General features: G+C 43.6%; 1 protein-coding gene across 4 annotated transcripts in view; it reads left to right on the forward strand.

The window, feature by feature from the left end:
- Positions 1 to 14,442, forward strand: part of WDFY3 (WD repeat and FYVE domain containing 3) — a 367,376-nt gene that overhangs the window by 113,151 nt on the left and 239,783 nt on the right. For all 4 annotated transcript variants that reach the window (XM_077476410.1, XM_077476412.1, XM_077476411.1 and 1 more), the window contains exons 3-6: positions 687 to 897; positions 4,424 to 4,547; positions 6,087 to 6,196; positions 8,149 to 8,310. In XM_077476410.1, the coding sequence (XP_077332536.1) occupies positions 718 to 897; positions 4,424 to 4,547; positions 6,087 to 6,196; positions 8,149 to 8,310 (576 nt within the window). In that variant the 5' untranslated portion in view covers positions 687 to 717. The remainder of the gene's footprint in view (positions 1 to 686; positions 898 to 4,423; positions 4,548 to 6,086; positions 6,197 to 8,148; positions 8,311 to 14,442) is intronic.

The raw sequence follows: 14,442 nt of genomic DNA on the forward strand, positions 1-14,442 counted from the left end.
TTACAAAATTAAACCAAGGGTAGGCAAGCAAATGCAGAAGTCTGTTACCATATCTATATGCCAGCGTGCACTTGTAAAGGGGATTTCCAGCGAAAGTGGTAATCCACCCTCCATCTGCTACTTGTGAGAAAAAAAATTCCCTGACTTTTTTCCAAATCTGTAAAATATCAGTCCAGATTTGCTTACAGTACCACCTTCTGTTATAATCTTGTTAGATGATGTAGTAATAATAAGAGTATATTGGTTAGAGAGAGGACCTTTGTTGTCTAAGCAATGCAAACAATGGTGGCATAAGCGTCCTGCTGTTTACAAGTGTTGTGGAACGATCCTGCTGTGTTTTTATGCATCGAACGGACTTGTGTTGTAGTGATTCACAGATGAGTCTGAAAAAGGAGTAGTTTGATACTAGAATTGTTTGTTGATACATAGACTACTTGTCTCTTAATATCTTTTTGGAGGTTTTTTTTTTTTTTTTTGGTAACTAAATAAATATAAAATAAGAACTCCTAATTTTTTTTTAAATCGTGAGAAGTTTTAAGAAAACAAATTAGTGTTATTTTTCTTTATATTGCGTCAAATGATTGTTAAATGGGTGATTCTTGATGTTTAAAATAATAATTTTAAATAAAAAAATTTGTTTAAATAATTAAAATTTGTGTGTTTTTTTTTTTTTTTCCCCCCTGTAGGTAAGAGTGGAGCATTAACAAAAGTGCAACCATGAATATGGTGAAGAGGATCATGGGCCGACCTCGGCAAGAGGAGTGCAGCCCGCAGGACAATGCACTAGGTTTAATGCATCTGAGGCGACTCTTCACTGAGCTTTGTCATCCTGCCCGACACATGACTCAAAAGGAACAGGAAGAAAAACTTTACATGATGCTGCCTGTCTTTAACAGGGTAAGTGCAGGTTATGGTACTAGTGCTTTGCCACACTCTCCTTAAGGCCAGGTTCACACTGGAGCGATGCGGGAACGCCACGAATCCGCAGCGTTTTCCCGCATCGCATGCCTCCTGCCGGCAGTTCACACTGCCCTATGCGGACTGCTGGGAGTGTCAATGAAATGTTAATGACACCCCCAGATCAGTCCGCATATCGCAGTGCGATCTGCAAACTCGGACAGGAATCGGATCGCATGGTGTGAACACCCATGCGATCCGATTCTGCTGCGGACCAAAAAAGGGTCCCGTGTGAGTTTGCGGCGGGTGCGATGCGAATTCAGCCATACTAGCTGTATGGCTGAACTCGCATCGCACAGAGATCGGATGTGATTTGCACTGCAGTGCGGTGCGAATCACATCCGGTTCTCGCTGCCGCAGCAGTGTGAACCCAGCCTAAAGGCGAACCATATGTCAGAGAAAGTATAGTTGCCTTTTTTGGGCTATTTCCCCATCCCTTTCTTGCCACCACTACCTAAAATCACTCCCCTCATTTGGATTCAGATACCAGTTACCTGAATAAAACTGGTACTCGCATACCCCTGCCTGTTCAACAGAAACTGGTCTAATGACTGGCTTCTATTGAATGGACCTCTTGGAAAACCATCATTCGATCAGTGCTTACAGCCAAGGGCTGCAAATGCTGATCTGTGTATCCTGACGGGGGAGGAGTCCCTGATGTCAGAATACTAAAGAGCGATCCCTGCATTCACATTGTTTGGGTTGGTGCAGGGATCTGTCAGTTTTTGTTTTTTCCCTCAACCCGCTGACTGAATGGGGAAAAAAAAAAAAAAAAAGTTGCATCCTACAGTAGTTTTCGGAGACTGCTGCTAAAATCTTCTTTGCCCTGGCTGCACCTCTGCAGTTGTTTCCTATGGGGATTAAAGTGGTTCTAAAGGCAGAAGGTAATACTTGCCTGGGCCCGTTCTCAATCCAGAGATGTTGCATGAGAGACTTGGCTTTCCAGGACTCTCTCTCCTGATTGACTGATGCAAACAGCGGGCGCCATGGGCCCCCGCTGCTGTCAAAGTTCGTAAACCAATGAGGAGAGGGAGGGCGCAGGGGTGAGCCGCGACTCTGTCTGAATGGACACAGAGCAGAGTCTCGGTTTGGGTGCCCCCATAGTAAGCTGCTTGCTAAGGGGGCACTCAGCAAGTGGGAGGGGCCCAAAAAGGAGGTTCTTGGCTACTCTGTGCAAAACCACTGCACAGAGGAGGCAAGTATGTCATGTTTGTTATTTTTAGACAAAAAAAAAAGCAAGACTTTAATATTACTTGAACTCCAGTAGGCCAAAGTTTTAGGTGCTAAGATGCCACTGTTTAGAGAGATGACAACCTAGTGGCTGATTCATCTTGTCTGTTTCCACCAACAACTAAAATATTGGCTTTGAGTAGACTGGATCTTTAAAGCATATTAAAGCGCATCAAAACATAAATAGAATATCTTGCAGCTTACCAGTCTTTACAGATGTTTGTAGTAGTTGCTCTCTTAAGCTTTTTTTTTCCTTTTTATTTTCAAGTGTATATAGTACAGATTTTAGATGACCATTTGAAGATTAAGATTATCTTTACTGCAAATGGTTGATCTCAAATGATCAAAGTAGCAAGACATTATTAAATGGTTCCTTTTTTTTTTTTGCATGACTTTTTACTTCATTATGGACAGTTTTTTGTACTTGATAATACTTGTAGTTCATGTTATCGGTTGGAAATTTTCAGGCGATGATGTGATTCATGAAGATGACAGGGTTTTCTAAGAATCTGATAAGTTAAACTGTCCAGCCAGGCTTAAAGAGGTTGTAACCCAAAAAAAAAAACATCCTATTCCTTTAAAGCATGTTAAGCATAGTGCTTGTGTGGGGTAATTTGTCCCGTTCTATACTGTAAAATACCTGGTTGATCCTGCCTGTTCCGGTGACCCCCTAGGGGTGCTGACCACAGTACTCATGGCTGCTGATCCATGATATAGTGGTCAGTTTACGTGCCTCCGTCATCCTGCCGTGTTTCCAGTTTCTCCCTCCCTGCCTATTGCTTCCTAGTGTTTGAGCCGCTCTCCAAACCCTCTCCTCCTGCCACTATTTTGTGTGGCAGTAAAATTAGTGATCACAGTTACTGCCAGCCCCTCTGCTACACGGTGTGTGTGCTTTTTAAATTCTGCAGCCAAATACCTTATTTCACATCTCTGACATCAGAGGAGAATCCCAGCCCCTCCCACTGTAGCCCTTAGATTGGGGAAATCGGGTGTGGGGGGGGCGGTCACGTATCTGCACATCGGGGATGTGAAAAAAGATATATAGCTGCAGAATTGAAAAAAAAAACACATATACTGTGTAGTATAGCTTGTTATAACAGAAAGGCTGGGAGTAATTGTGATCACTGACTTTACAAACACTTTAAATCAGCTATAAAAGATCTAAAACAAACCAATCCATGTTGTGAGCAGTGCGGCTTATTAAAGTACACTTAAAGACAAAACGTTCTTTACTTTTAGATGGTGGTGAAGGGTTGGAATCCCTGTCAGATTTTTACTGTGGTCTGTGTCTCTGCAACTGAGCTTTACTGACCACGTCACAAAGACTAAAAGTGAGGGGAGATCCAAAATGTTGAGCTGTTATCAGAATAGGCTAGCAGGGAAAATCCTCCAGTGGGGACACACGTTCCAGGAGCTTTCCCTGATTTTGAAAGGATTTCTCCCTTCACCAAGGAAAATCACCCCTCAAGTGGGTGCAGGTGGCATAAAAGAAAGACTTTACTGGTTTTAGCCATTCCCTATATTTTCTGAAACCTTTCAGATAATCTCAAAATAATTTGTTCCAATCTTTACCTATTTTTAATTGACTTGGTATGATTCAGTGGGTTTGATTTATTTTTTTGGACCTTTTTTTTTTTTAGGTGTAGATTTTTTTTTTTTTTTTTTTAAACTGAGCAATGAAGCTATTTTGATAATGTCCCTTCACATCTTAAAGTGGAACTTTAGTCAGAAAATTAGGTTCTGCTTGATGACTTCAGGCTGGACCCATTTGCAAGTATGTTAAACATTAAAAGTTAAGTATCTATACTGTATAAAATCCAGTAATACACTGTCTCACCCTGCTCTGCACATGCTCAGTTACTTTCTATTTTTAGACACTTGTAGAGGCCCATCTGTTGACCGCCTAGGTTTACTGCTGCTCAGGGGCTCTGGGCTTCAGCAAAATGTCAGCCTCCAGACAGAAGACACAGGTGCAATGCTGGAGGCAATTTACAGCTCACACTCATTTTTCTAGCATCATTTATTCATTTGAAATGTATGTTTCTTGCTAAAGAATGTTATTTTTATCTAGTTGTTATGGGTAAAGTTCCACCCTAAAATTGTTAAAACATTATAAAACCGTAATTAGAATTTTTACCATCTGTCAACATTTGTTTGGAAGAAAGATTGTACAATTCATGCTTTCTATTGTTTTATTTATTGTTGCATTTGATTCACAATTTCCGTTTATTATTAGGTATTTGGAAATGCACCTCCTAGCACAATGACCGAGAAGTTTTCAGACCTTCTACAGTTTACAACGCAAGTGTCACGCTTGATGGTGACCGAGATTCGAAGGAGAGCTTCTAACAAGTCCACAGGTGTGTTACTTTTTCATCTTTTTATTTCAAGTATATTTAAATATATACAGACTCGTAACTGATTTAGCTGGCATACCATGCGCACCTGTTAAGCTTCCTGCTGTTCATGCGTCAGAGCTCTTTATGTACCAATAGTCTCCCTGCTGTCAGAATACAATATCTCAGTGGGGAGGATTCCCCCATCCACACATTTAATGAATTGAGTTGTGTGTGTGTGTTTGTTTGTTTTTTTTGTTTTGTTTTCAGGTTGAACGAAAAAAAATACGCCTGTATGGCTAGCCTAAAGCCTAGTACAATCAGGTTTTTTTATTTTTTCATTGAGTGGAGAAAAAAAAAAAAAGTGAGGAGCTTGCTGTATTATCTGATGTTAGTACAGCGATCTTCCCACTGAGGTATTGTGTTCTGCGCCCCCTGCCAGGACACACCGGTCAGCACTCGCAGCCATTGGCTGTTGACCCTGATCGGATGCCGATTGGATGCTGGTTTTCCAGAGTGCCCATGGGGCAGAAGCCGAATGTTGGCCAGCTTCTGCTGATTTTTGGCCTGTGTGTACCAGGCTTTAGACTGGAGCAGTCAGAATCTGGAGTATATGTACCATTATTCAATTAGTCAAGTGGAGTTGTTTTTGTTGTAGACAAATGATTTTGTCCGAAACTGGTGTTGCATACACACGGTCGGACAAAGTTGTCGGAAAATCCGATCGTTCGTAACGTGATGACGTTATTTAGTTACGACGGGACTACGTTTAGGCTAGTAGCCAATAGCTTTGGTCTAGGAATTTGATCTGAGCATGCATGGCACTTTGTCCGATCGGAATTCTCTACAAACGATCGGACATTGTCCGATCGGATCATGTTGTCGGAAAATTTTATATCCAGCTCTCAAACTTTGTTGGTCGGACATTCTGACGGAAAAAGTCCGGTGAAGCCCACACACGGTCGGATTATCCGACAACACGGTCCAATCGTACATTTTCCGTTGGAATGTCCGACCGTGTGTACAAGGGCTAAGAAGCGTTTTCCCCTTCTCCTTTTTTTTTTTTTTTTTTTACAGCTATAAAAATCAGACCAAAGCCTAACCCTTCCCCACTCAGCCAAACAAAAAATCTTGCATGTTTATATTCAATTTGTGTATTTGAGCCTTGTAAAATGTCACATTCTGTAAATGGTATAGAAATAAAATTGTCATGGTAACATAGTGTAAGGTCATGACGTTTTTACATACCGTACATCCCTCCTATTTTTTTATTTTTTTTTGCAGTTATTTTAAAATGTTCCTTATGTCTCAAAGGGGAGATGCCCGAAAGTTAGGAAAATGGATTCAAGTGATGGTCATGATGAGCATACACATATTTTCTGTAAAACAGTACATCTGCCACATGTGTCATTTTTATATGGTGTAACAGTATTAAGAATTTTATATATAAAAATTATTTTACGAAATGACTGCAATAACCTAAACCTCTGTTAACTATCAAAATTGGAACTTTTACATAAACAAGAAAGTGATTACATTTAACTTTTCATCTTTTTACTGCAGAGGCTGCTAGTCGAGCCATCGTCCAGTTCCTAGAGATCAACCAGAGTGAAGAGACCAGCAGGGGCTGGATGCTTCTGACTGTCATTAACCTGCTGGCTTCATCTGGGCAGGTGTGTTCCTATTCATTGTTTTTCAGCATCACAGTGGAAAAAAAATATTTTCTGCATTTCTAACTTGGGTTAAGGCCATGCTAAATTGCAGCATTGCTGTTTGTAGAGTTAGTTCACAAGGGCACTTAATGTAAGTAATGCTTAAGGCGGAGTTCTGCTTAAAAAAAAAAAATTACAAGTCAGCAGCTACAAATACTGCAGCTGCTAACTTTTAATAATCGGACACGTACCTATCCCAGGGTCCAGCGACGCAGAGGAACAAAGCCCAGCTCTTCTCCCTTTCCTCTCTGTGGTGCCGGCATTGTAACTGTGGGGGCCTGGCTGTGGCTTCACAGCCGGGCACCCACTGCGTGAGCCGTGCCGTGACTGGCCAGGCTATCATCTGGGACCTGGATCTCCCAGATGATTGGAGGGAGGGGGGAGAGGTGATCTCCCTTCTGGTGCTGTGGTGCACCAGGAGGAAGTGGGAGCTGGGACCCTCGAAAAAGAGGTTATCCGATTTCCCCCCCCCCCCCCCCTCCCCAAAAAAAAAAAAAATTACATGTGGCATGTCAGGGGGTCACCTCCTTTAAAGCGGAAGTTCCATTTTTGAGTGGAACTTTGCATGTTTAGTATAGCTTATATAAGCAAGGGTACTACAGCCGAAGTACAACTAAATCCTTGATGACCGTCTAAAAAAAGTACCACATCCAGTTACTAAGTGATGCACAAGCCTCATGAAGTAAGTAGTTTTTTATTTTCATTGATTAAGCAAATTCTCCTTTATTTGGTTTAGGTGTGACTAGATGATGATTGACGAGCTACAAGCAGGGATGTCAAACTGGTGGCCCTCCAGCTGTTGCTCAACTACATGTCCCATCATGCCTCTGCTTTTGGGAGTCATGTTTGTAACTGTCAGCCTTGCAAGACCTCATGGGTCTTGTAGTTCTGCAACAGCTGGAGGGCTGCCAGTTTGACACCCCTGCGAGATTGTGAATCTGCCGTGACAATACTGACAGCCATGACTCCTGCAACCTTTGTTTTCATTCCACTGTAGTGCAATCAAACACAACTTACATAAGAGTGGCAACTCTGCTGTGAATTCAGGATCAGTGCAGCATTGTGGCTATCACAATTACATTAGGTGAACTTTGCTGCAAGGGACTTCTGGGACTTTGCAGGGGGACTAAGAGAATACTGTAAGTAAAGGGATAGAACATGGGGAAAATTTGCAGATATATTGCATATTTTTTTGTTTATTATTTTAATTGATATACACTTTACCCTTAGGGCCGGTTCACACAGCGGGCGATGCGAGGCGACACGACTCGCCTCGCCTCGCTCCCGCAAGTCGCCCCCGTTCTGTACAATGGAACCGTTCTGAGAGGAGCGACTCGAGTCGCTCCGACTCAGAAAAAAGGTTCCTGTACTACTTTTGGGCGACCTCGGGGCGACTTGCATTGACTTCTATACAGAAGTCATCTGCAAGTCGCCGCTGAGGTCGGCGCAGGTCGTGGCGAGGCAAGTCGGAGATGCCTCGCCTCGCCTGCTGTGTGAACCGGCCCTTAAATGTTTGCTTTAGCTCTCTACTTCAGCAGCACATGCTCACCATTTATTTATTTTTTTCACCTGTGCCGCTCTGTTCCCACATGGCTTACACAGTACAGCTTCTCCTGCTCCAGGCATTTAGATGGATTGTTAGGGATTGGATTGTACATTTTCTTGTTAGTGAAAAAAATGTATGTGCCACAGGATTTTGATGGACTGTTAAAATTAGTACCTGTGCAGTGTTCCTAGTATGTAACATACAGTTTTTTTTAAAGCGGCTTATGTAGACTTGACAGTAAATGGAAACTAAATTGCTAGACCATCTACTCTAAAGGAAATCAATGTATAATTATTTTTCAATTCACATCTGTCGTTAGAAAAATAAACAGCTATTTCAAACAATTTCTTCTATTTCTTTTAACTAGAAAACTGTGGACTGCATGACGACAATGTCGGTGCCTTCCACCCTGATTAAATGCCTGTACCTGTTTTTTGACCTCCCACACGTGCCTGAGGTACCTGGAGGAGCAGAGAATGAGCTGCCCTTGACTGAACGCCGAGCCTTGCTCCAGAAAGTCTTTGTGCAGGTAAACTAATTCTATATACAGTGTATAGGTCTTGTGTGCAATACTATCAAAGTATGTGATCGCTAGTCTTTGCTTCATGTTTTTAACAGACAGGGGTATCCTCTTCCTCAGTTCCAAAATCTCTCCTGTCCTCACTCCTCTAGTATCTTCACTCGGGGAGCTGCACAATTGTATCTCCATAAGTCTTTCCTGGTTGGCTTCTTCTTGCTTTGAAGAATCTCTGTTTATTACCGAAGAGATGCAATTCACCTTTTGTGCACCTAATAGAAGTCATCTCATTGGAGATGAATGGACATTCTTCTGATTGTGAATGGAAGGATGGCTCATAGCTGGGGGGATTCGCTGAAGCAGCTTTGTGGCTCCTAGAGGAGAGGGAGCAAGTACAGATTAGTTGAACTCTTTGGAGGGACTGATCTCAAATCTCATGGTAAACTCAGGAGTTGCCCCATATTATGGTGTTGACTCACTCGAAATTGCCTGATACTCTCCACATCTTCCTGAAACTCCTGAGACCTGCATTATGATGGCGCTCTCCGTGCATGATCAGTAGCAAATCACTTGCTATGGGGGCACTCGTGTGTGTGCTCGTTTCTTAGCCGACTCTGTGGGTCCATGGGTCTTGGCTCTGCCTACGCTTCCTCCACACTGGCTGTGTTTGACAGCAGCAGGAGTCATTGAGGAGAAGGCTTCGAGAGCCTCTGCTCTTGTGCACATCGCTGGATCGAGATCAGGCTCAAGAAAATATTTTTTGGGGGGGGGGGGGGAAGCATCCTTTGGTAGGGGATTGTACCAATTTTAACTGCTGCGGATCCCCTCAAGGTCATACCTGGAGTAGGATTGTGAACTGTCAGTAACTTACTATATGGAGCTGGAACATGTGAACTGTCCGTAGCCTACTATATGGAGCTGGAGCAAAAGCAGCTCCTCCTCCTGCTCCTATCCTGCAGTTTTCCGGAGCAGACATGGCATAGAAAATGGAACAGCTCACTTTGGTAGTCACATGGTCTGTTCCATTGTCTGTTTTAGTTGAGTGGTGCGGTTTAAATTAAGTACACTTTAAGGCCTATAAACACACAGGCCAAATGTAGGGTGGCATTGGTCAGGTCAATAGAAACAGGCCAACATTTGGCCCTTGTTCACTGCAGCTGGTCTGACAGAACCCGGCTGTTCTGTCGAAGGGTCATGACCCATAAAGGTCTACCGACCGACTTCCGATCAGTGCTTTCAGCCAATGGCTGAAAGCGCTGACCGGAGTGTTCTGGGGGGGGGGGGCATCCATCCCCCTGTCCAAACATAATAGAACAGCAGGGGAGCTCACTGTACTAACATCGGATTGTTAGTACAGCTTCTCCGACCTGAGCTGTCAGGTTTGATTTTTTTTTCTCATTCAGTCCACTGGGTTGAACGAAAAAAAATAAAAACGAACAGTGTGTACTAGACTTGACTCCTAGCTTTTGCATACCATCACTTGCAGAAATTAGACCCTGCATCTCTCCTGATGGTCATTTTTTTCAGGATTCACTTGTGTTAAAGTGGCCACCTGATGATCCTTTATCTGCTAAGGCATTTCTCTAATACAGGGGTGCCCAACCAGTGGCCTGGGGGCCACATGTGGCCCACAGAGCCCTCTGATGTGGCCCGCGACTTCCTGCACAGGGATGATGGTTTGACAAGCCCAGATCATAGGTTGCCGACCCACCATCCCAGAGCATCAGTGATGTGAATGAAGCCGGCGGTAGAGAAAGCAAGAAGCTGCAGAGCAGAGCCACATAAGCTGATGCTTCCTGTATAGTGGCAGCTGCTGTCACAATCAATACCAAATGCACTCTGCCTGGGACAGCAACAGCCAGGGAAAACTGAATTAAAGGTGTTTGTTACTGAAATCGGTGTATGGGCATATCTGTTCTTCAGTGGTTACTAGGCTGCTGTTAAACTAATCCTGCGCCTGCGGGTTACCTGCACTGAGCCATAGACTTCTGTTACTACCTGTGGGTTTGGTGCGTTTTCAGAAAGTGCACTATACCATCAGGATATAATAGAAGTCTATGGCAAAGTGCAGCTAACCTGCAGGAAAGCCACAGGTGCACGTGGCGCATCAGTGTGAAAGCCGCCTTAGGACCCAATTAGACCCTCCATTCACCTCTATGTCCATTTACCCCTGCTTACCTTCTATCCGATACGCTAAAAAAAAAACCCGAAGGGGAACCGTCCCTTTCCGTCAGATTGAATTGGAGGGCTCATAGAGTAGCATGTCCATATCCGTTCTGCATATGCAGCGTAGATATAGACCTGTCATCCGCCCATTACACTTATTTTGACCCGTGACCGGTTACCAAGTCACTTCGATGGCCCTCGCTCATCAAAAGGTTGGGCAGCCCTGCTCTGATATCTGTATTCAAGACAACTGGATGCTGCTCAACCACCAAAATTAGTTAGGAATGCATCACATCTCTTAAAATTTTGTGACAAAGTTGAGACAGGAAGGTTAGAGGCAATTACCCGCATCGTTGAAATTTTAAAATGTTATTTTAATTTTAGGTCAATAAAAAGGTAATAGCACCTGAAAGTGCCTCCAGTTAAAGGCATATAATTGCATAATTTGTTTACATGTGTTTAGACGTGTTCAAAGTATGTAATCTGCCTTTGCACAAGCCAAATTCATTTTTTTTCTAAAAGCATCTAAATTGAACACGCCTAAAACATGTAAACACAAAGTGTAAATTAAACCATTTAAAAACCATTTACTTTTAGAAATGTCCTATAAATGCAGATAATCACAGGTGTATAATTTACAGTGTAAATAAGGGTAGCTAAAATTGTCCTAAAAATCATTATAGTACTTTCCCTATAATGGACATACACCTGCCAATTTTCACATGATCATAAATGGAGGAGATTTCTATGTTATTGAACTGTTAAAATCCTATTATGTATGGTCATAGCCTGTTGGAAATGTATTCTGCTAATGGCACTATGGTAGTAGTTTACACTCTCGATCATCTAGTGAATTTTCTCTTTTGCTCATGCCCTCTTTTTGGAGCCTAACCATAACCATTCATCATGGATGCTTGATTTATTCCATCCATTTCTTTGAGACTTCTAGACATGTCTGAAAACTCCGGGAAGCATATCAATAAATAACTTAGAGTAGTCTCTAAACCACCCATCCAATTAAATCTCTATTGCACTATATCCATAAATTTGACTTGGATGTCTTCACTGTACTTGTGGATGGCTTTCAGAATTTGCTTTGGAAGAAATGTAGCTTGTCGTTTTTTTATTATATGTTTAATGAAATGTAAGAAAAGAAGGTATTCCAGATGTGGCTTTTTGATTGTGGAAGGAAAAATGAATACTGAAATGTAAGTATGTTGTGCTGGGACTTGTAGTTTCACAGAGACAGGATAAGGGAAGGTATAATGTGCTGTTATTGGTGTTGTATTGGCATGGGCGAAAGGCAGATGTAACCTGCTGTGATTTTTAGTTCTACCCAGCCAGCATGCATATCCGTTTTGACGCAGGGAGAGGACCTTGTCGGTAGGGTATATCGCAAAGATTTGTATTTTTTGAGGCAACAAATATATCTTGTAGAGCGGTGACTGTAGTTATATTTACAGTTCTACTGCTACACATCTCAGGTGCAGGGTTCTACTTTACTAACGCCAGCCATAGAAGGAGCAAATTTCTTTCCTCTCATTACACTTTGTAGTAAAGAAATGTGTTGGATTCCCCAATCAACACAGACAATGATTATGGGGGAATCTCTCCCGAGGAGCCATTGTATTTTCCTGGTGGGGGAAGTCGTCCGCGCTGAGAGAACACAGCGATTTCTGCTATAACAGCCACTAGCAATAATTGCATTTAAAGTGGTTCTGCACCTAAAAAAAAAAAAAAAAATATTAAAAGCCAGCAGCTACTAATATTGCAGCTGCCGACTTTTAATAAATTGACACTTACCTGTCCCAGGGTCCAGCGATGTCGGCGGCAGATGACAAGCGATCGCTCATCTCTCTGCTGCCCCCGTTGCCATCCTCTGTCAGGGAATCGGGAAGTGAAGCGTTGTGGCTTCACTGCCCGGTTCCCTACTGCGCATGCGCGAGTCGCGCTGCGCGTCTCTTCTGGTCCCTGCTGTGTCCTGGGAACTGTGTGTTTCCCAGAACACAACGGGGGGGGGGGGGGGCATCTGCGGGGGTCTGCGGCGGTCTGTCCCGGAAGTGGGTGCAGATACCTGGATTATCCAGGTAACTTCACCCCCCTCCCCCCTGAAAGGTGCCGATTGTGGCACCGGAGGGGGGGAGGGATCAGATTAGCGGAACTTCCCCTTTAGGGTGGAGAACCGCTTTAAAAGCTGGGAGGCTGGTTGAACCCAAGTTGATCGATCAACTTGGATACATTCAGCCTGCCCATAAATGGTTCCAATCTCAAAAAATGGGCACCTTAAAGTGGTTGTAAAGGCTGAAGGTTTTTTACCTTCATGCATTTTATGCATGTAGGTAAAGAAACCTTCTGTGTTCAACTCCCCCCTAAGCCCGATCTCGATCCAGTGATGCGCATGAGACCTGAGAGTCTCCAGGTCTTTCCCTCCTGATTGGCTGAAATGTAGGAGGCCCTGGCACCCGCTGCTGTCAATCGCAGCCAGTGGGGCAGGGCTGAGCCGTGCTTTTTGTCTTATGAATACAAAGAGTGCCCCCACAGCAAGTGGCATGCTATGGGGGCACTCGGCAAGGGGGAGGGGCCCAGAGTTCTGGCGGGATACCCAAGAAGAGGCGGGGTCAGGGCTGCTCTGTGCAAAACCACTGCACAGACCAGGGAAGTATGACATGTTTGTTATTTTATATTTTTTAAATACTTTTTTCACTCTACAATCAGTTTAAGGGTGCTCTGTTTGCACTGGCAAGAATACATCGTTTTTTAGATACTTTCCACCCTTCTAGAAGGTTTAAAAAGTGCCACACATAGCAGCAGCTGAAGATTTATTCTACTTTGCCATTTTTGGGAAATGCGGGGGTGCAATTAGTTTTGCATTCCTGTGACCTGTTTTCAGCGACGAGTGGTCTGAAGTGTGCTCTCCGCTGACGTCACTGCCATCAATCAAGGCAGAGCGCTTCATCCCCATTTTCCCAAGTCTGGATCCGCCAGCTGCCTTGGTTGAGCAGCTGAGACGGCCCCTCCCTGCCCCCCCACAGCTCAATGCTCCAATCAGCATGGAGAAGCAGACCAGGAGTGATGCTGACTGACAGACAGCATTGCTCTTCTCTGGGATCTGTGAGAACCGAGCCATTGGCGGTGTTCGGTGGCTCGGTTCACAGTGCAGAGACCCTGGGGGACAGCTGCAGCATCGGTCTGATGCTCTACCCACCGAGGTAAGCATGATTAGGAAAAAAAATAACAAAAATACCGTATTTATCGACGTATAACATGCACTTTTTTCCCCCTTAAAATCAGGGGAAAATCGTGGGTGCGTGTTATATGCCAATCCCCACCGATTCCCCGCTGATTGTGAGCGGAGGAGCGAGTGCCGCTGCCGAAATACACATAGGCGAGTGTACTCGGCTAGGCTCGGTACTTCTCTTTTAATAGTTTCCAATTGTATGCAATCAGGCAAGCCCTTGCACTACATGGTTTTGGTAAATCTGAAGACAAAAATCTGCAGAAAATCTAATAGTGTGTATGGGGTCTTAGCTTTGCAGAATGTATTACTCAATATTGTGGTTATTAGTATTTAGATATGTATGTTCTAATGATCGGTGCTCTTTTTGTTTTCTTTTTTTACTTTTGAAATAAAATTAAAAAAAGCAACAACTGATGCTAGAAAGACATGGATTCCCATGGAACATGTCACTGTTTTTAAAGTATGGCCATGAACACAGTGTTACACATCTCATAGCAGATCAGTGCCCAACACTGCTTCCCAGAGCTTTTTGACCACTTACATTTTTCTGATATTAGCCATCTTGCCCCCGATCTTCTCACATGGTAAATAATCAGGGATTTCCTCAACACCCCTGGTATCCAACACATGGCCTGTCGTGCTCCTCTGTACAACCCACTGAGTGGCATGCACCAGGTAAGTGAAAGCCTCAAGTGGTCCCAGTGCTGGCTGCACCACAGCGCCAGTGCAGTCTAATTGTA

This window comes from Lithobates pipiens, unplaced genomic scaffold (genome assembly GCF_037356315.1).
Source record: "Lithobates pipiens isolate NorthernLeopardFrog02 unplaced genomic scaffold, aLitPip1_a1.2 Scaffold_13, whole genome shotgun sequence".
Lineage (NCBI taxonomy): Eukaryota > Metazoa > Chordata > Amphibia > Anura > Ranidae > Lithobates > Lithobates pipiens.